The sequence below is a fragment of the Ranitomeya imitator genome, chromosome 2, assembly GCF_032444005.1.
Source record: "Ranitomeya imitator isolate aRanImi1 chromosome 2, aRanImi1.pri, whole genome shotgun sequence".
NCBI lineage: Eukaryota > Metazoa > Chordata > Amphibia > Anura > Dendrobatidae > Ranitomeya > Ranitomeya imitator.
The window spans coordinates 630158758-630172107 of NC_091283.1; the positions used below are offsets into that span (position 1 = coordinate 630158758).

The 13350-nt window shown below is 45.6% G+C and overlaps 1 protein-coding gene across 1 annotated transcript in view; it reads left to right on the plus strand.

Annotated features, from left to right (window-relative positions):
* Nucleotides 1-13350, plus strand: part of LOC138665259 (gastrula zinc finger protein XlCGF26.1-like) — a 45463-nt gene that overhangs the window by 17726 nt on the left and 14387 nt on the right. The window contains exons 3-4 of the mRNA XM_069752575.1: nucleotides 12424-12612; nucleotides 12698-12821. Coding sequence (XP_069608676.1) covers nucleotides 12424-12612; nucleotides 12698-12821 — 313 coding nt within the window. The remainder of the gene's footprint in view (nucleotides 1-12423; nucleotides 12613-12697; nucleotides 12822-13350) is intronic.

Consider the following 13350-nt stretch of genomic DNA (forward strand, 5'->3'; position numbering starts at 1 on the left):
GGTGCTGCCCCGACGTGCCCCCAAACAGTGGTTTACCCAAACATATGGAGCATAAGCGTACTCTGGAAAAATTGCAGAACAACTTTGGGGGTCTAATTTCTCCTGTTACCCTTGTGAAAATAAAATTGCTTGCTAAAAAATAATTTTTGAGGAATGAAAAATGATGTTTTATTTTCACGGCTCTGCGTTATATACTTCTGTGAAGCACTTGGGGGTTCAAAGTGTTCACCACACATCTAGATAAGTTCCTTGGGGGGGGACTAGTTTCCAAAATGGGGTCACTTGTGTGGAAGGGGGGGGGGCTTTCTACTGTTTAGGCACACAGGAACTCTGCAAACGTAACATGATGCCCGCAGACCATTCCATCAAAGTCTGCATTCCATTCCAATACGTCACTACTTCCATTCCGAGCCCCATGGTGTGCCCAAACAGTGGTTCCACCCCACATATGGGGTATCAGCGTACTCAGGACAAACTGGACAACAACTTTTGGGGTTCAATTTCTCCTGTTACCCTTGTGAAAATATAAATTTTGGGCTAAAAAAATAATTTTTGAGCAAAGAAAAATTATTTTTTTATTTTCACCGCTCTGCGTTAGAAACATCTGTGAAGCACTTGGGGGCTCAAAGTGCTCTCCGCACATCTAGATTAGTTCCTTGGGAGGTCTAGTTTCCAAAATGGGGTCACTTGTGGGGGAGCTCCAATGTTTAGGTACACAGGGGCTGTCCAAACGCGACATGGTGTCCGCTAACGATTGGAGCTAATTTTTCATTCAAAAAGTCAAATGGCGCTCCTTCCCTTCCGAGCCTTGCCGTGTGCACAAACAGTGGTTTACCCCCACATATGAGGTATCGGTGTACTCAGGAGAGATTGCCCAACAAATTTTAGTACCCATTTTATCCTGTTGCCCATGTGAAAATGAAAAAATTGAGGCTAAGGCTGTGTGCACACGTTGCGTTTTTTTCGCGGTTAAAATCGCAAAAAAAAAAAAAACCGCATACAATAAGCATCCCATAATTTAGAATGAATTCCGCATGTTTTGTGCACATGATGCGTTTTTTTTTCCGCGAAAAAAACGCATTGCGGTAAAAATCGCAGCATGTTTATTAATTTTGCGGTTTTTTTCTCAGTCGCCCATGACAGCACTACCAGAGAGAGGGAATCCGCCCTTCAGGGACAGGAAACCTACAGGATAAAAAGGGCGGTACCTCTCTCCTGCGTCAGTTTGGTTTCCTGTCCCTGACAGGGAACCCTCTAGGATCGGTACCTGAAGATCCCGAGCCGACCAGTCGACCTATGACGGCGGGGAGGCCCCTGTCATGGCTGGTGCGGTGTCCGACGCCGCCACTTCTGGGTCCGATGGGGCTGCAGAGTGCGCAGAGGGAAGCGCGGCCGCCTCCCCGGATTGGGGTAGGGGCTTCAGGGACCCGGTGTGCCTCAGCGCCATGGGGAGGCACTTCTTGATTCGGAGCGCTGGCACGGTGTGTGAGAGCACCAAGATGGCCGCCGCACCGGACATAGATGTGACTACTTCCGGGTCCCGGGCAGAGCGCACATGCGCAGTTGGAACAAGGGGATCAGCGCTTCCCTGGAACGCAGCCCTGAAGGAGGGGGTCAATCGGCGCCAAAAGTATATTATTTAAAGACCGCTGTGGAGTCGCTCTTTGCTGCATGCAGTCCTAAGGGCTCCTTCTCACTTGCGTAAAATACGGCCGAGTCTCGCAGGTTGAAACCCGGCTCTGCCGCCGGCACTCCAGAGAGGAGCGTGCAGCTCCATGTATTGCTGTGTGGCCGCACGCTCCGCTCTGGAGTGCCGGTGGCAGAGCCGGGTTTTAACCTGCGAGGCTCGGCCGTATTTTACGCAAGTGAGAAGGAGCCCTAATAATGGAGGACAGCGATCAGCAGCTCCAGCCGGCGCAGCCCTTACAGCCGCAGCAGCAGCGTCACCACCAGCGCAAGCCAGATGCGCAAAAGAAAAGGTCCTCTGCAGGCACACGCAGTACCCGCTCAAGCAGCCATTCCACGCCGCAGAGTAAAGCCTCCAATATGGCTAACCAGCCGACACCATCGACTTCAGATCTCATACAGGATCCTATACCTCCTCCAGAACCGGTACCTTTGGCTGCGCAAGATGGGTGAGTGATCTTCGTGAAAGTTCACCAAATAATTGGGGTCCCCTTTTCCGTTTATTTTTAGGCAAGGAAAAGAAAGGAGAAAACTAAGCATAGAGCCAGCCCCTTATGCAGAGAACCCCTGTTGCAAAACTGGGATAAGAATTGTGCGGTTCCTGTATAGGACAAGTCCTTTGTGAAGAAACCCCTAGTTTCGCCTCTGAATTACGATCTGTAATAAGATCAGAGGTAGACACAGCATTTAAATCCCTTAAAGGGGAAGGGGTTAAGGAGAAAACACCTGCACCCTATTCTCACTCCAATTCTTCTAGTTCTGAGGATGGTGCTTCAGACAGACGGGGTTCCTCCTCCTCCTCGGATTCTGAGAGCGGAGGCCGCCACTGCTTCCTCTTAGACGAAGTAGATGCCCTTGTGAAGGCCGTAAGATCGACCATGGGGGTCCTAGATCCACGTCCTAACAAAACAGTACAGGACATTATGTTTGGAGGCCTGGGCCAGAAAAGGTGTAGTCTTTCCACTTAACGAAAATGTTCAAGCCTTAATTAAAAAGGAGTGGGAGAAACCAGAAAGAAAAAATTCATCTGTGCCCTCCCTTAAAAGGAAATATCCCTTCGAGGAAGAGGCTTCTACGTCATGGGACAAGGCCCCTAAACTTGACGTAGCAGTAGCCAAAGCGTCAAAAAAATTTGCATTGCCCTTTGAGGACATGGGAACTCTGAAAGATCCCCTCGATAAAAGAGCCGATACCTTCCTTAAAGGGGCCTGGGAATCGGCAGGGGGATGTTTAAGGCCTGCAATAGCAGCTGCGTGTACTTCCAGATCTTTAATGATTTGGATAGATAACTTAGAGAAACAACTAAAAAGAGATGGGGTATCCAGACATAAAATGATTGAATCAATTCCCATGATTAGAGGAGCGGCAGCCTTTTTGGCAGACTCGTCAGCCGATTCAATCAAACTTACTTCAAAATCGGCAGCCTTATCTAATGCAGCTCGTAGGACGCTATGGCTAAAAAGTTGGCCGGGCGACCTACAGACTAAACAACAAAAACTCTGTTCAATCCTATGTGAGGGGAAATTTTTGTTTGGGGAAACACTAGATGACATTTTACAAAAAGCCGGGGATAAGAAGAAGGGGTTCCCTAACCTGGCCACACCATTTGTTAAGCGGCCCTTTCAGAGTAGGAAGTTTTTCTGGAGACATCCCCCAAGGGAACAGAACAGATGGGATGATGGGAAAGGTAGAGATAGGGGCTTCCTCTTTGGTAATTCCCCAAGAAATAAAAAGACCCCTAAGTGACACCTCCCCCAGGGTGGGAGGGAGATTATTTCAATACCTTCCGGCCTGGGAAAAAATCTCAACCAGTACTTGGATTTTAAACTTGATAAAGATGGGACTTCAAATATACTTTACCTCCCTTCCTCCCCAAAACTATGTGGTCACCCCATTAAAACCCTCACCTCAGCAACAACAGGCCTTGGAACAAGAAATCTCAAAGCTCATAATCAAAGACGTGATCCAAGAAGTTCCCCTACTGGGAAGAGGGAAAGGGTTCTTTTCCCCACTATTTCTGTCCGCACAATAATATATTTACGAAAACTAAACAGTTATGTAAAAAATCAGACCTTCAAAATGGAATCAATAAAATCAACAATCAAAAACCTGTTTCCGAATTGCTTCATGATAGTACGCATCGCTGAGATCCAACACTATCACGTCCCCATCCACAAAAACTCCCAGAAATACCTCAGACTAGCAGTAGTCATGGGAGGAGAAATAAGAGAATACCAGTACAAGACCCTTCCATTTGGCATTTCAGTAGCACCCCATATATTTACCAAATTGGTAGCGGAAATGATGGCCCACATAAGAGAAAAAGACATTCTAATAATACCATATCTGGACGACTCTCTAATTGTCAGCAACTCAGCCCAACACTGTCGCCAACAATGCGACAGAGTAATAAAAATTCTAACGGAGTTAGGTTGGCTCCTAAATCTCAAAGTCAAAACTAGAACCGACCAGGGTTCAAGAGTTTTTGGGCCTAACTTTGGACTCGATAACACAGGAATGTCATCTTCCAGACCAGAAAAACAAAAAAAATCAAATCTTGTGTCCAGAGCTCGCTCAATCCCTCATATGACCCTGAGAGGGGCGCTGTCAATGCTGGGGTCCCTTTCTGCTTGTCTCCCAGCAATACAGTGGGCACAAATTCACACGAGGGACCTCCAGTGGGATATTCTGAGGAATCAGGTTACACTGGGGGGACACCTAGAAGGACACATGACTCTTAAGTTCAAACAATATTCGTTCCCTAGCCTGGTGGTTAGATTCCAACAACCTGTCAAAGGGGGTTCCGTGGGTAATGGACATATCGCGGCGGCCATTTTCCTGCAGCCGAGATGCGAACTCTGCTTCAGGAAAATGGCCGTCGAGATCGCCATCTGCGCAGCATCCTGCGGCCATTTTCCTGAAGCCCCGGGATGCCGAGAAGAACCATCTGCGCACGCGCAGCCTCACAAAGATGGCCGCGCCCACCGATAAACGCCTGAATAGCACAGATCGCGCTATTTTCCTTGAAGCTGCACAGTGGATTCGCCACTTGGACATGCGCACACTACTACGCCCCCAACGGAGATCTGGAGGAGAAACCGCGCTGTCACCACGCCCATATGACCTGACCAGCGTGAGTGACAGCCCAAAACGGCGACTTTACAAAGGTATTTCGGCAGCGTAGGTGGGGAATAAAGGCTCCAAAATACACTAATGTAAAGCCCAGCTCTGCCCCTATTTAATGCTATTTTTAGCTCTTCTTGAAAAAACGGGGTGACAGGTTCCCTTTAATGTCTACGCTATTAAAAAGTAGAAAAACAGTAACAACTAAAATCTACGGTAAGACCTGGAAAAAGTTTCTGTCCACCTCTGGGGTAAAACTACAAGATGGGGTCCCAGTGGTCAAAATATTAGAATTTCTACAGAAAGGCCTGGATATGGGCCTCTCGGTGAGCACCTTTAAAAGTGCAAATAGCGGCTTTAGGTGCATTATACAGTGAGAATATTGCCACTAACCCATGGGTAAGAAGGTTTATTAAAGCTGCGGTACGGTCTAAACCCATAAAAATCAAGTCTTCCAATCTGGGACTTTAAATTTAGTCTTATCAGCTCTGACAGAACCTCCGTTCGAGCCCATGGATTCAATACCACTTAAAATTTTATCTCTCAAAACGGCCCTTCTCACAGCTTTGACATCTGCACGTAGAATAAGTGACCTCCAGGCTCTATCTGCGAATCCTCCCTTCACGCAAATCATGGATGATGGGGTAATACTAAAAACAGACCCCGCTTATCTACCCAAGGTTGCTTCCAATTTCCACAGGTCCCAGGAAATAATCCTTCCTTCCTTCCTTCTGCCCAAACCCTAAAAATAAGAAAGAGGAAAGGTTCCATACATTAGATGTGAGAAGGTGTTTAATACATTACTTAGAATCCTCCTGACAGTATAGGAAGGAAGGGTCTCTCTTTATCTGTTTTCAGGGACCTAGGAAAGGACTCAGCCTCCAAAAGCACTATAGCTCGCTGGGTAACTGATGCGATAGCCTTGGCGTACTCATCCACGGGAAACGCAGTTCCTGAGGGGCTCAAAGCGCACTCTACAAGAGCTATGGCGACCTCCTGGGCCAAAAGGTCGGAGGTACCAATAGACAAAATCTGTAAGGCGGCCACCTGGTCATCACCTTCAACCTTTTTTAGGCACTACCGCTTAGACCTGGCCTCTTCGTCTGACTTAACCTTCGGAAGAAGGGTCTTGCAGGCTGTGGTCCCTCACTAAAAACAATCTCTGCAATTCTCTCTCTGGTGCTGTCATGGGCGACTGAGAATAGCATAGTTACTTGCCGATAACGGTATTTCTCAGAGCCCATGACAGCACCTGCTTATTCCCCCTCCCTGTCACGTGTGCGGTGAGCACCTTATTATACGAAATGTGTGTTTCTGATTTAGACACGGTGTAATCCTGATAAGTATTTTGTTAAAATTGTATATTTTCCTGTTGTCACTAACCTGGAGGACCTCTGATGCTCTGTAAACCAAACTGACGCAGGAGAGAGGTACCGCACTTTTTATCCTGTAGGTTTCCTGTCCCTGAAGGGCGGATTCCCTCTCTGGTAGTGCTGTCATGGGCTCTGAGAAATACTGTTATCGGTAAGTAACTATGCTATTTGCGGATTTCCCACTACAAAATGCATTGGGAAATATCCGGAAAAAAACGCCGCTAAACCGCATGCGGATTTCTTGCAGAAAATGTCCAGTTTTTCTCAGGAATTTTCTGCGAGAAATCCTGAACGTGTGCACATAGCCTAAAAGAAATGTTTTGTGGGGAAAAAAAAGTACTTTTTCATTTTTATGGATCAATTTCTGAAGCACTTTGCGGTTGAAAGTGCTCACTATGCACCTAGAGAAGTTCCTTGGGGGTCTAGTTTCCAAAATGGGGTCACTTGTGGGGGAGCTCCAATGTTTAGACACACGGGGGCTCTCCAAATGCGACATGGTGTCCGCTAAAGATTGAAGCCAATTTTTAATTCAAAAAGTCAAATGGTACTCCTTCCCTTCCGAGCCCTGTCGTGCGCCCAAACAGTGCTTCCCCCCCACGTATGGGGTATCGGCGTGCTCAGGACAAATTGTACAATAACTTTCGGGGTCCAGTTTCTCCTTTTACTCTTGAGAAAATGAGAAAATTGTTGCTAAAAGATCATTTTTGTGACTAAAGTTAAATGTTCATTTTTTTTTTTTCCTTCCATGTTGTTTCTGCTGCTGTGAAGCACCTGAAAGGTTAATAAACTTCTTGAATGTGGTTTTGAGCACCTTGAGGGGTGCAGTTTTTAGAATGGTGTCACTTTTGGGTATTTTCAGTCGTATAGACCCCTCAAATGTGAGGTGGTCCTTTTACAAAACTTTTTTTTTTTTTTTTTTTTTAATTTTAAGATGAGAAATCGCTGGTCAAAATCCCTATAACTTCCTAGCAAAAAAAAAAAGCTTCCAAAATTGTGCTGTTGTAATGTTATTTATTAACCATTTTGTGTCACATAACTCTGATTTAACAGAATAAAAATGAAAAATTTGAAAATTGCAAAATTTTCGCCAAATCTCCTTTTTTTTTTTTTTTTTTTTTTTTTTTTTTTTCACAAAATAAAATTATCGCCCTAAATTTACCACTAAGATGAAGCCCAATATGTCACAAGAAAATATTTTCCGAACCGCTAGGATCCGTTGAAGCGTTCCTGAGTTGTTACCTCATAAAGGGACGCTGGTCAGAATTGCAAAAAATGGCCAGGTCAATAAGGTCAAAATAGGCTGGGTGATGAAGGGGTTAAAGGGAACTTGTCAGCATGATTGTGCACAGTAACCTACACACTGTCAGGTTGACACTGTTATACTGATTAAAATTATATCTGGGTGATGAAATCCATCGTGTGGTTGTTGTTTGATCTTTATTTTCAGTTTGCAGTTAATTAGATTCTCATGCTCTAAAGCTTGGTTCACATTGCGTTAGGGCAGTCTGCTTAACGGATCTGTTAAATGTACGTATGTGCTAAAAATGAGCCCAAAATTCTTTGTGGTGCATTTTTGCCATCGCGTTAACGCATGTGGCTGCGTTGGGTAATTTATGGTGTCCGTTCCAGAAGTGTCTGTTTGTATGCGTTCAGACATTGTCAATAAAGTTAGTTCAAAGCAAGCTCTTATGAACGCAATCCAACGCAGGGCTAAAATTTGTACAAATTGGTTGAATTGCATCTGCCTGCGTTTGCAATAGAGTTCTATGGCAGAACGAACGCTATCGTTCACTGTGCGTTCGTCGTACCGGATCCGAAAACGTGGTAGTCCACATTGGAAGGTGTGTCACAAACTATCGGACCATTGCAAACGCATGCCGATTTTGACATGCGTTTGGATCCGTTACACTAATGGAAGTCTATGGGTGCGCTTACATGTCCGTTACATTGCGTTGGTGCTGCTTACAAATGGATCCGTTAAACGGATTGTCCTAACGCAATGTGAACCTAGCTAAAGGCGGGGCTGAGGTATGTGGTGCTCTGAATATATTTTCAAAATGCAGACTGCTGACAGGTCACTGATCCCTCACTGACCTGCCCCCTAGTTTGCATAATTAATACCTAACAATACTGAAGGGAGAGACAACGCTTCTGCAGGCAGGTGCCAGCCATTGCACCTGCGCTTCAGCATAATCGCATATTTACATTGCACTTAATACCTCACTTAATACCTTTTGCTGATTTTAATTGAGCGAGGACGGGAAAAAAAAAGGCAATTTGAAAATGACGCCTGCCTCGCCTCCAGTAGCAGCTATCGGATCTCTATACACACCGATGGCTACTACTGCGCAGACGCTGCAGGCGTCATTTTCAAATTCCTTTTTTTTTTCTCCGTCCTCGCTCAATTAAATCAGCAAGAGGGATACAGTGCAAGGTACACATGCGATAATGCTGCAGAGCAGATGATACGGCCAGCACCTGCCTGTAGAAGCGTGTTTTTTTTTTTTTTGTTTTTTTTTTTTTTTTTCCCCCACTATGTACACGTTACGCAAACTAGTGGGTGGGTCAGTGAGGGATCAGTGACCTGTCAGCAGTCTGCATTATGGATAGCTAATCAGAGCACCACATGCACCAACCCCGCCTTAGGACACGAGCATATCATTAACACAAAACTGAAAATAAAGATTGCACAACAACCTCAAGACAGATTTCATCAACCAAGGTATCATTTTACTTAGTACTAGATGGTGGCACGATTCTAACGCATCGGGTATTCTAGAATATGCATGCCCGCGTAGTATATTGCCCAGCCCGCGTAGTATACAGACTTAAAATAAAAAATAAACATATACTCACCCTCCGTTGAAGTTCTGGCCCTGTGTGCGGTGCACGCGGCAGCGTATGGTCCCAGTGTTGGTATGGGCACAGGACCTGTGATGACGTCGCGGTCACATGACCGTGACTTCATGGCAGGTCCTTGTCTCATACCACCCTTAGCACCGGAACCTGCCGCTTGAATGGAGCGGCCACCGGAGCATCGCGAGGAGCGGGAAAGGCGCCGGAAGGTAAGTGTATATGATTTTTTTCATATTTTTTTTTTAGTATTTATAACATTAGATCTTTTTACTATTGAGGCTGCATAGGCAGCCTCAATAGTAAAAAAAAAAAAAAAAAGTTGGTCACACAAGGTTAATAGCAGCGTTAATGGAGAGCGTTACACCGCGGCATAATGCGGTCCATTAGCGCTGCCATTAACCCTGTGTGAGGGCTGACTGGAGAGAGTACGGAGCGGGCACTGACTGCTGGGAGGAAGGAGCGGCCATGTTGCCGCGGGACTGCGCCCGTCGCTGATTGGTCGTGGCAATGGTCGTGGGCGTTTTGCCACGACCAATCAGCGACTTGGATTCCATAACAGACAGAGGCCGCGACCAATGAATATCCGTGACAGAAGGACAGACAAAAACGGAAGTGACCCTTAGACAATTATATAGTAGATAACGGCACCGACCTGACACTGTGTGTAGGTTATTATGCTTAATCCTGCTGACAGGTTCCCTTTAACTGTTCAAGCAAAGATTTCATGAAATCTGTGCATCAAGAGAATGTGCTGAACTGTGCGGTTTTGGTGCTTTTTTTTTTCTCTGGAGGCTTCTATGTGGAGCCTAAAAAAGATGCATCTTAAAAACAGCAGTTACCGTATATATTCAAGTATAAGCCGAGATTTTCAGCCCATTTTTTTGGGGGGGCTGAAAGTCCCCCTCTCGGCTTATACTCGAGTCATACCCAGGGGTCGGCAGGGGAGAGGAAGCGGGGGCTATCTAATTATACTCACCTGCTCCTGGAGCGGTCCCTGCAGGTCCTTGGCTCCCCGGCGTCCCAGCTTCTTCCTGTACTGAGCGGTCACATGGTACTGCTCATTACAGTAATGAATATGCTGCTCCACCTCCCCTCATTACCACCGCCCTTCTGACATCTTCGCCTGTCTGGGGAGAAAGAAATGGTAAATGTTTGTGGATTTAGTGGCGTCGCCAATATTTTCTGCAGGCACTGTGTGTGACGCATAATTTGTCCCTCTTTCTGCTCTTCAAAAATTGGAAGTTATGTACTTGTGTGTGAAGAACTGCACGTCACTTTTCCGCCTGACATCACTAATATGTCAGTGGTCACACGGTACAATCCCCCCACTTCCACCAATGTGACGTTCCGCACCCCTTTTTAATAAGTAATGTCTGCTTGGCACATCCCATGTCCGCATGGGCAGTGAGAGAAGGTGGCCCACGTGACAGCTGGCATTGCTCAACATTCGATCACAACCCTGACTGGCTGAGAGACTCCTTTCACTAGCACCAGGGAAACAGAGCCTGGTAGGACTTCCACAAGTTCCTTGTTGGATATACTCTCGGTCTGTTAACTGGATTATATTGGGTCAGAAACTAGCTTTAGCAGCATGTGAGGTTAAACTGAGAACATGAATGTGTGGATTCGTCTATAGATAACAGGATTATGTTGGGCCAGAAACCAGCCCAGGTAGCATGTGACCTTGGCATGTGTGGATTCGGGGATCGAGGTAAAAGAGCAGCTCAAGGTTAAATTGTATATTTAATCGCCTTAAGGGCACAATAAACAAAACACTATATACACCATGGATACACATATACGATGATCAAATATGCAAATACAGGTGGTAGTACAATAAGTATAAGCAGGTGTTACAAAAGTCAGTTAGCAGTTGAATGTTAGGCCTTGGTGCTGCACAGCCACATGGGAGGTGTGGGGGTGTCAACAGTTTCCATTTTTTTTTTTCAAACACAATATGATGGCGTGACCTCCCTTAGAAGGGAACAGTGAGCCACTGCCTTTCACTAGCAATAAATCTATTGGTCGGTAACTCCCTTTTCCGCCCCCGGGACGGTCCTAGTTTCCCTCCCTTTGGGTCTGGAAGCTGAAACTCCAAAACCTACGATGGATCCTAACTTCTCAACAGAAAGTCATAGGGAGGCGGTTTTGGTGCCACCGGATTTGACCGGGCCACCGTTAGATTTCGAGACCTAACACTGCTTTGCTTCCTGTCTTCTATTAGCCATTCTACATATCGCCCCACCCCTGGGTGCTACAACGGGCTGAGACCCCGTCAGGTGTTCTTTCCATTCCCAAGATCTCGAAAATGTAACCGGTATTTGGCTAGGACATAAAATTTCTTATGAAAATATGGCTCCCATCCGTTTGGGTGGGAGGCGGGGGGGGGGGAGGGGGGGGGAGGTTTGAAGCAGTTAAGCAGCTTGGGCTGCCAGAAAGGCCTTGGTCTCAGCTAGGCTGCTAGGGGTGTGGGTTTTTCGACTTGGAGCTTTGGAAACTGGACCACTCAGCCAAGTGCACTGTCTCAACTTCACATTTTGAAGGAGGTCTATAATCTTGGACCAGATATGATGCAGTCGATGGACATGAAATTATATCCCCCATATTCTTCACATTTTTGTAATGGGCCATTCTTTTTTTTTGGGGGGGGGGGGGGGGGGGGTGGTGGGGGGGGAGTTTGTGGGGCCATAGTACTGTGTGTGGGGTTTTGTGGGGACAGCATACTTGTGCACAGAGACATCATGCATGTTGAAGGAGAGTGGGTTGGCTGTTTGAACATCATGCTGTGTGTGTGGAGGGAGCTGTGTGAGGATCATACTGCATGGAGCCCCCAAGCTGTTAAACAAGGTACATCTATACTTATTAAATGGGCTGAATAATGGAACAGTATGATTTATAAACAGCAGATTATATTTTGTTGGTTAGATGCTACAGGTAAGAGAACCTGTTAAAAGAAGCCCTATTGTAACATGTTTTAACAGTAGCTGCTGCTCAGCATACTTAATTCTGCTCAATATTGAATGATAAACTTATAAATAATAATAATGAGAATTCATTTCTGCCTTCCTCAACAGTCAGGGTTTCATGTGGCTCCTTGGGAAAATGAATTTGAGATAGATGGATAAGTTATTTGAAGTACCGTATATGGACACCTTTTAGTGTCTATAGGCCTCATTTTCTTTTAAGAAAATTTATTTGCCTGCATTCTAACATTTATTATGCTTATATAGCCCTATCATAGTCTGCAACACTTATTACATTTTCTTTCTAATTCTAATTTTGTCCATTTTTATCTTTACTAAATAAAGATATGCAAGGCAGACCATAGACAAGATCCGTTGCACATTGTGTTTAGTGGTGATTATTCTTGTTTTCACACTTGCAGGAATACGTAGTAGTTAAAAAGATTACTGGTGAAGTTTTGACAGCCTGCAGTATTCCTAAGACCAAAGCATGGAGCAAGACCCACAGCCCCATCATGGAGCCTCCACCTCACTCACTGATACCTGAGATATGCAATGATCAGATGATCCTGGACCTCACCAACAAGATGATTGAGCTGCTGACTGGAGAGGTGAGCGCTGCTGGGAATACTGGGGCATTATACACTAACACAAGGGATGATGTGTCTGGATGATGACTGTATCATTGTGCGTCAGGTTCCTATAAGGTGTCAGGATGTCACTGTCCATTTCTCCATGGAGGAGTGGGAGTATGTAGAAGGACACAAGAATCTGTACAAGGACCTCATGATGGAGGACCAAAAGCCCCCAATATCAAAAGGTAAGAATAGATTTTGGGTGCATTTTTTTTCTTTTTTTTTTTCCACGTGTTTTTCTGAGCTACCGTATATACTCGAGTATAAGCCGACCCCCCCCCCCCCCTAATTTTGCCACAAAAAACTGGGAAAACTTATTGACTCGAGTATAAGCCTAGGGTGGAAAATGCAGCAGCTACCGGTGAATTTAAAAAATAAAAATAGATGCTCCATACCGTTCATTATGGCCCCATAGCTGTGCCATATAGTACTCTGCACCGTTCATTATTGCCCCATAGATGTACCATAGAAAGGTGTACCATAGAAAGGTGTGCCATATAGTGCTCTGCACCGTTCATTATTGCCCCATAACTGTGCCATATAGTACTCTGCACCGTTCATTATTGCCCCATAGCTGTGCCATATAGTGCTCTGCACCGTTCATTCTTGCCCCATAACTGTGCCATATAGTGCTCTGCACAGTTCATTATTGCCCCATAGCTGTGCCATATAGTGCTCTGCACCGTTCATTTTTGCCCCATAGATGCTCCGTAT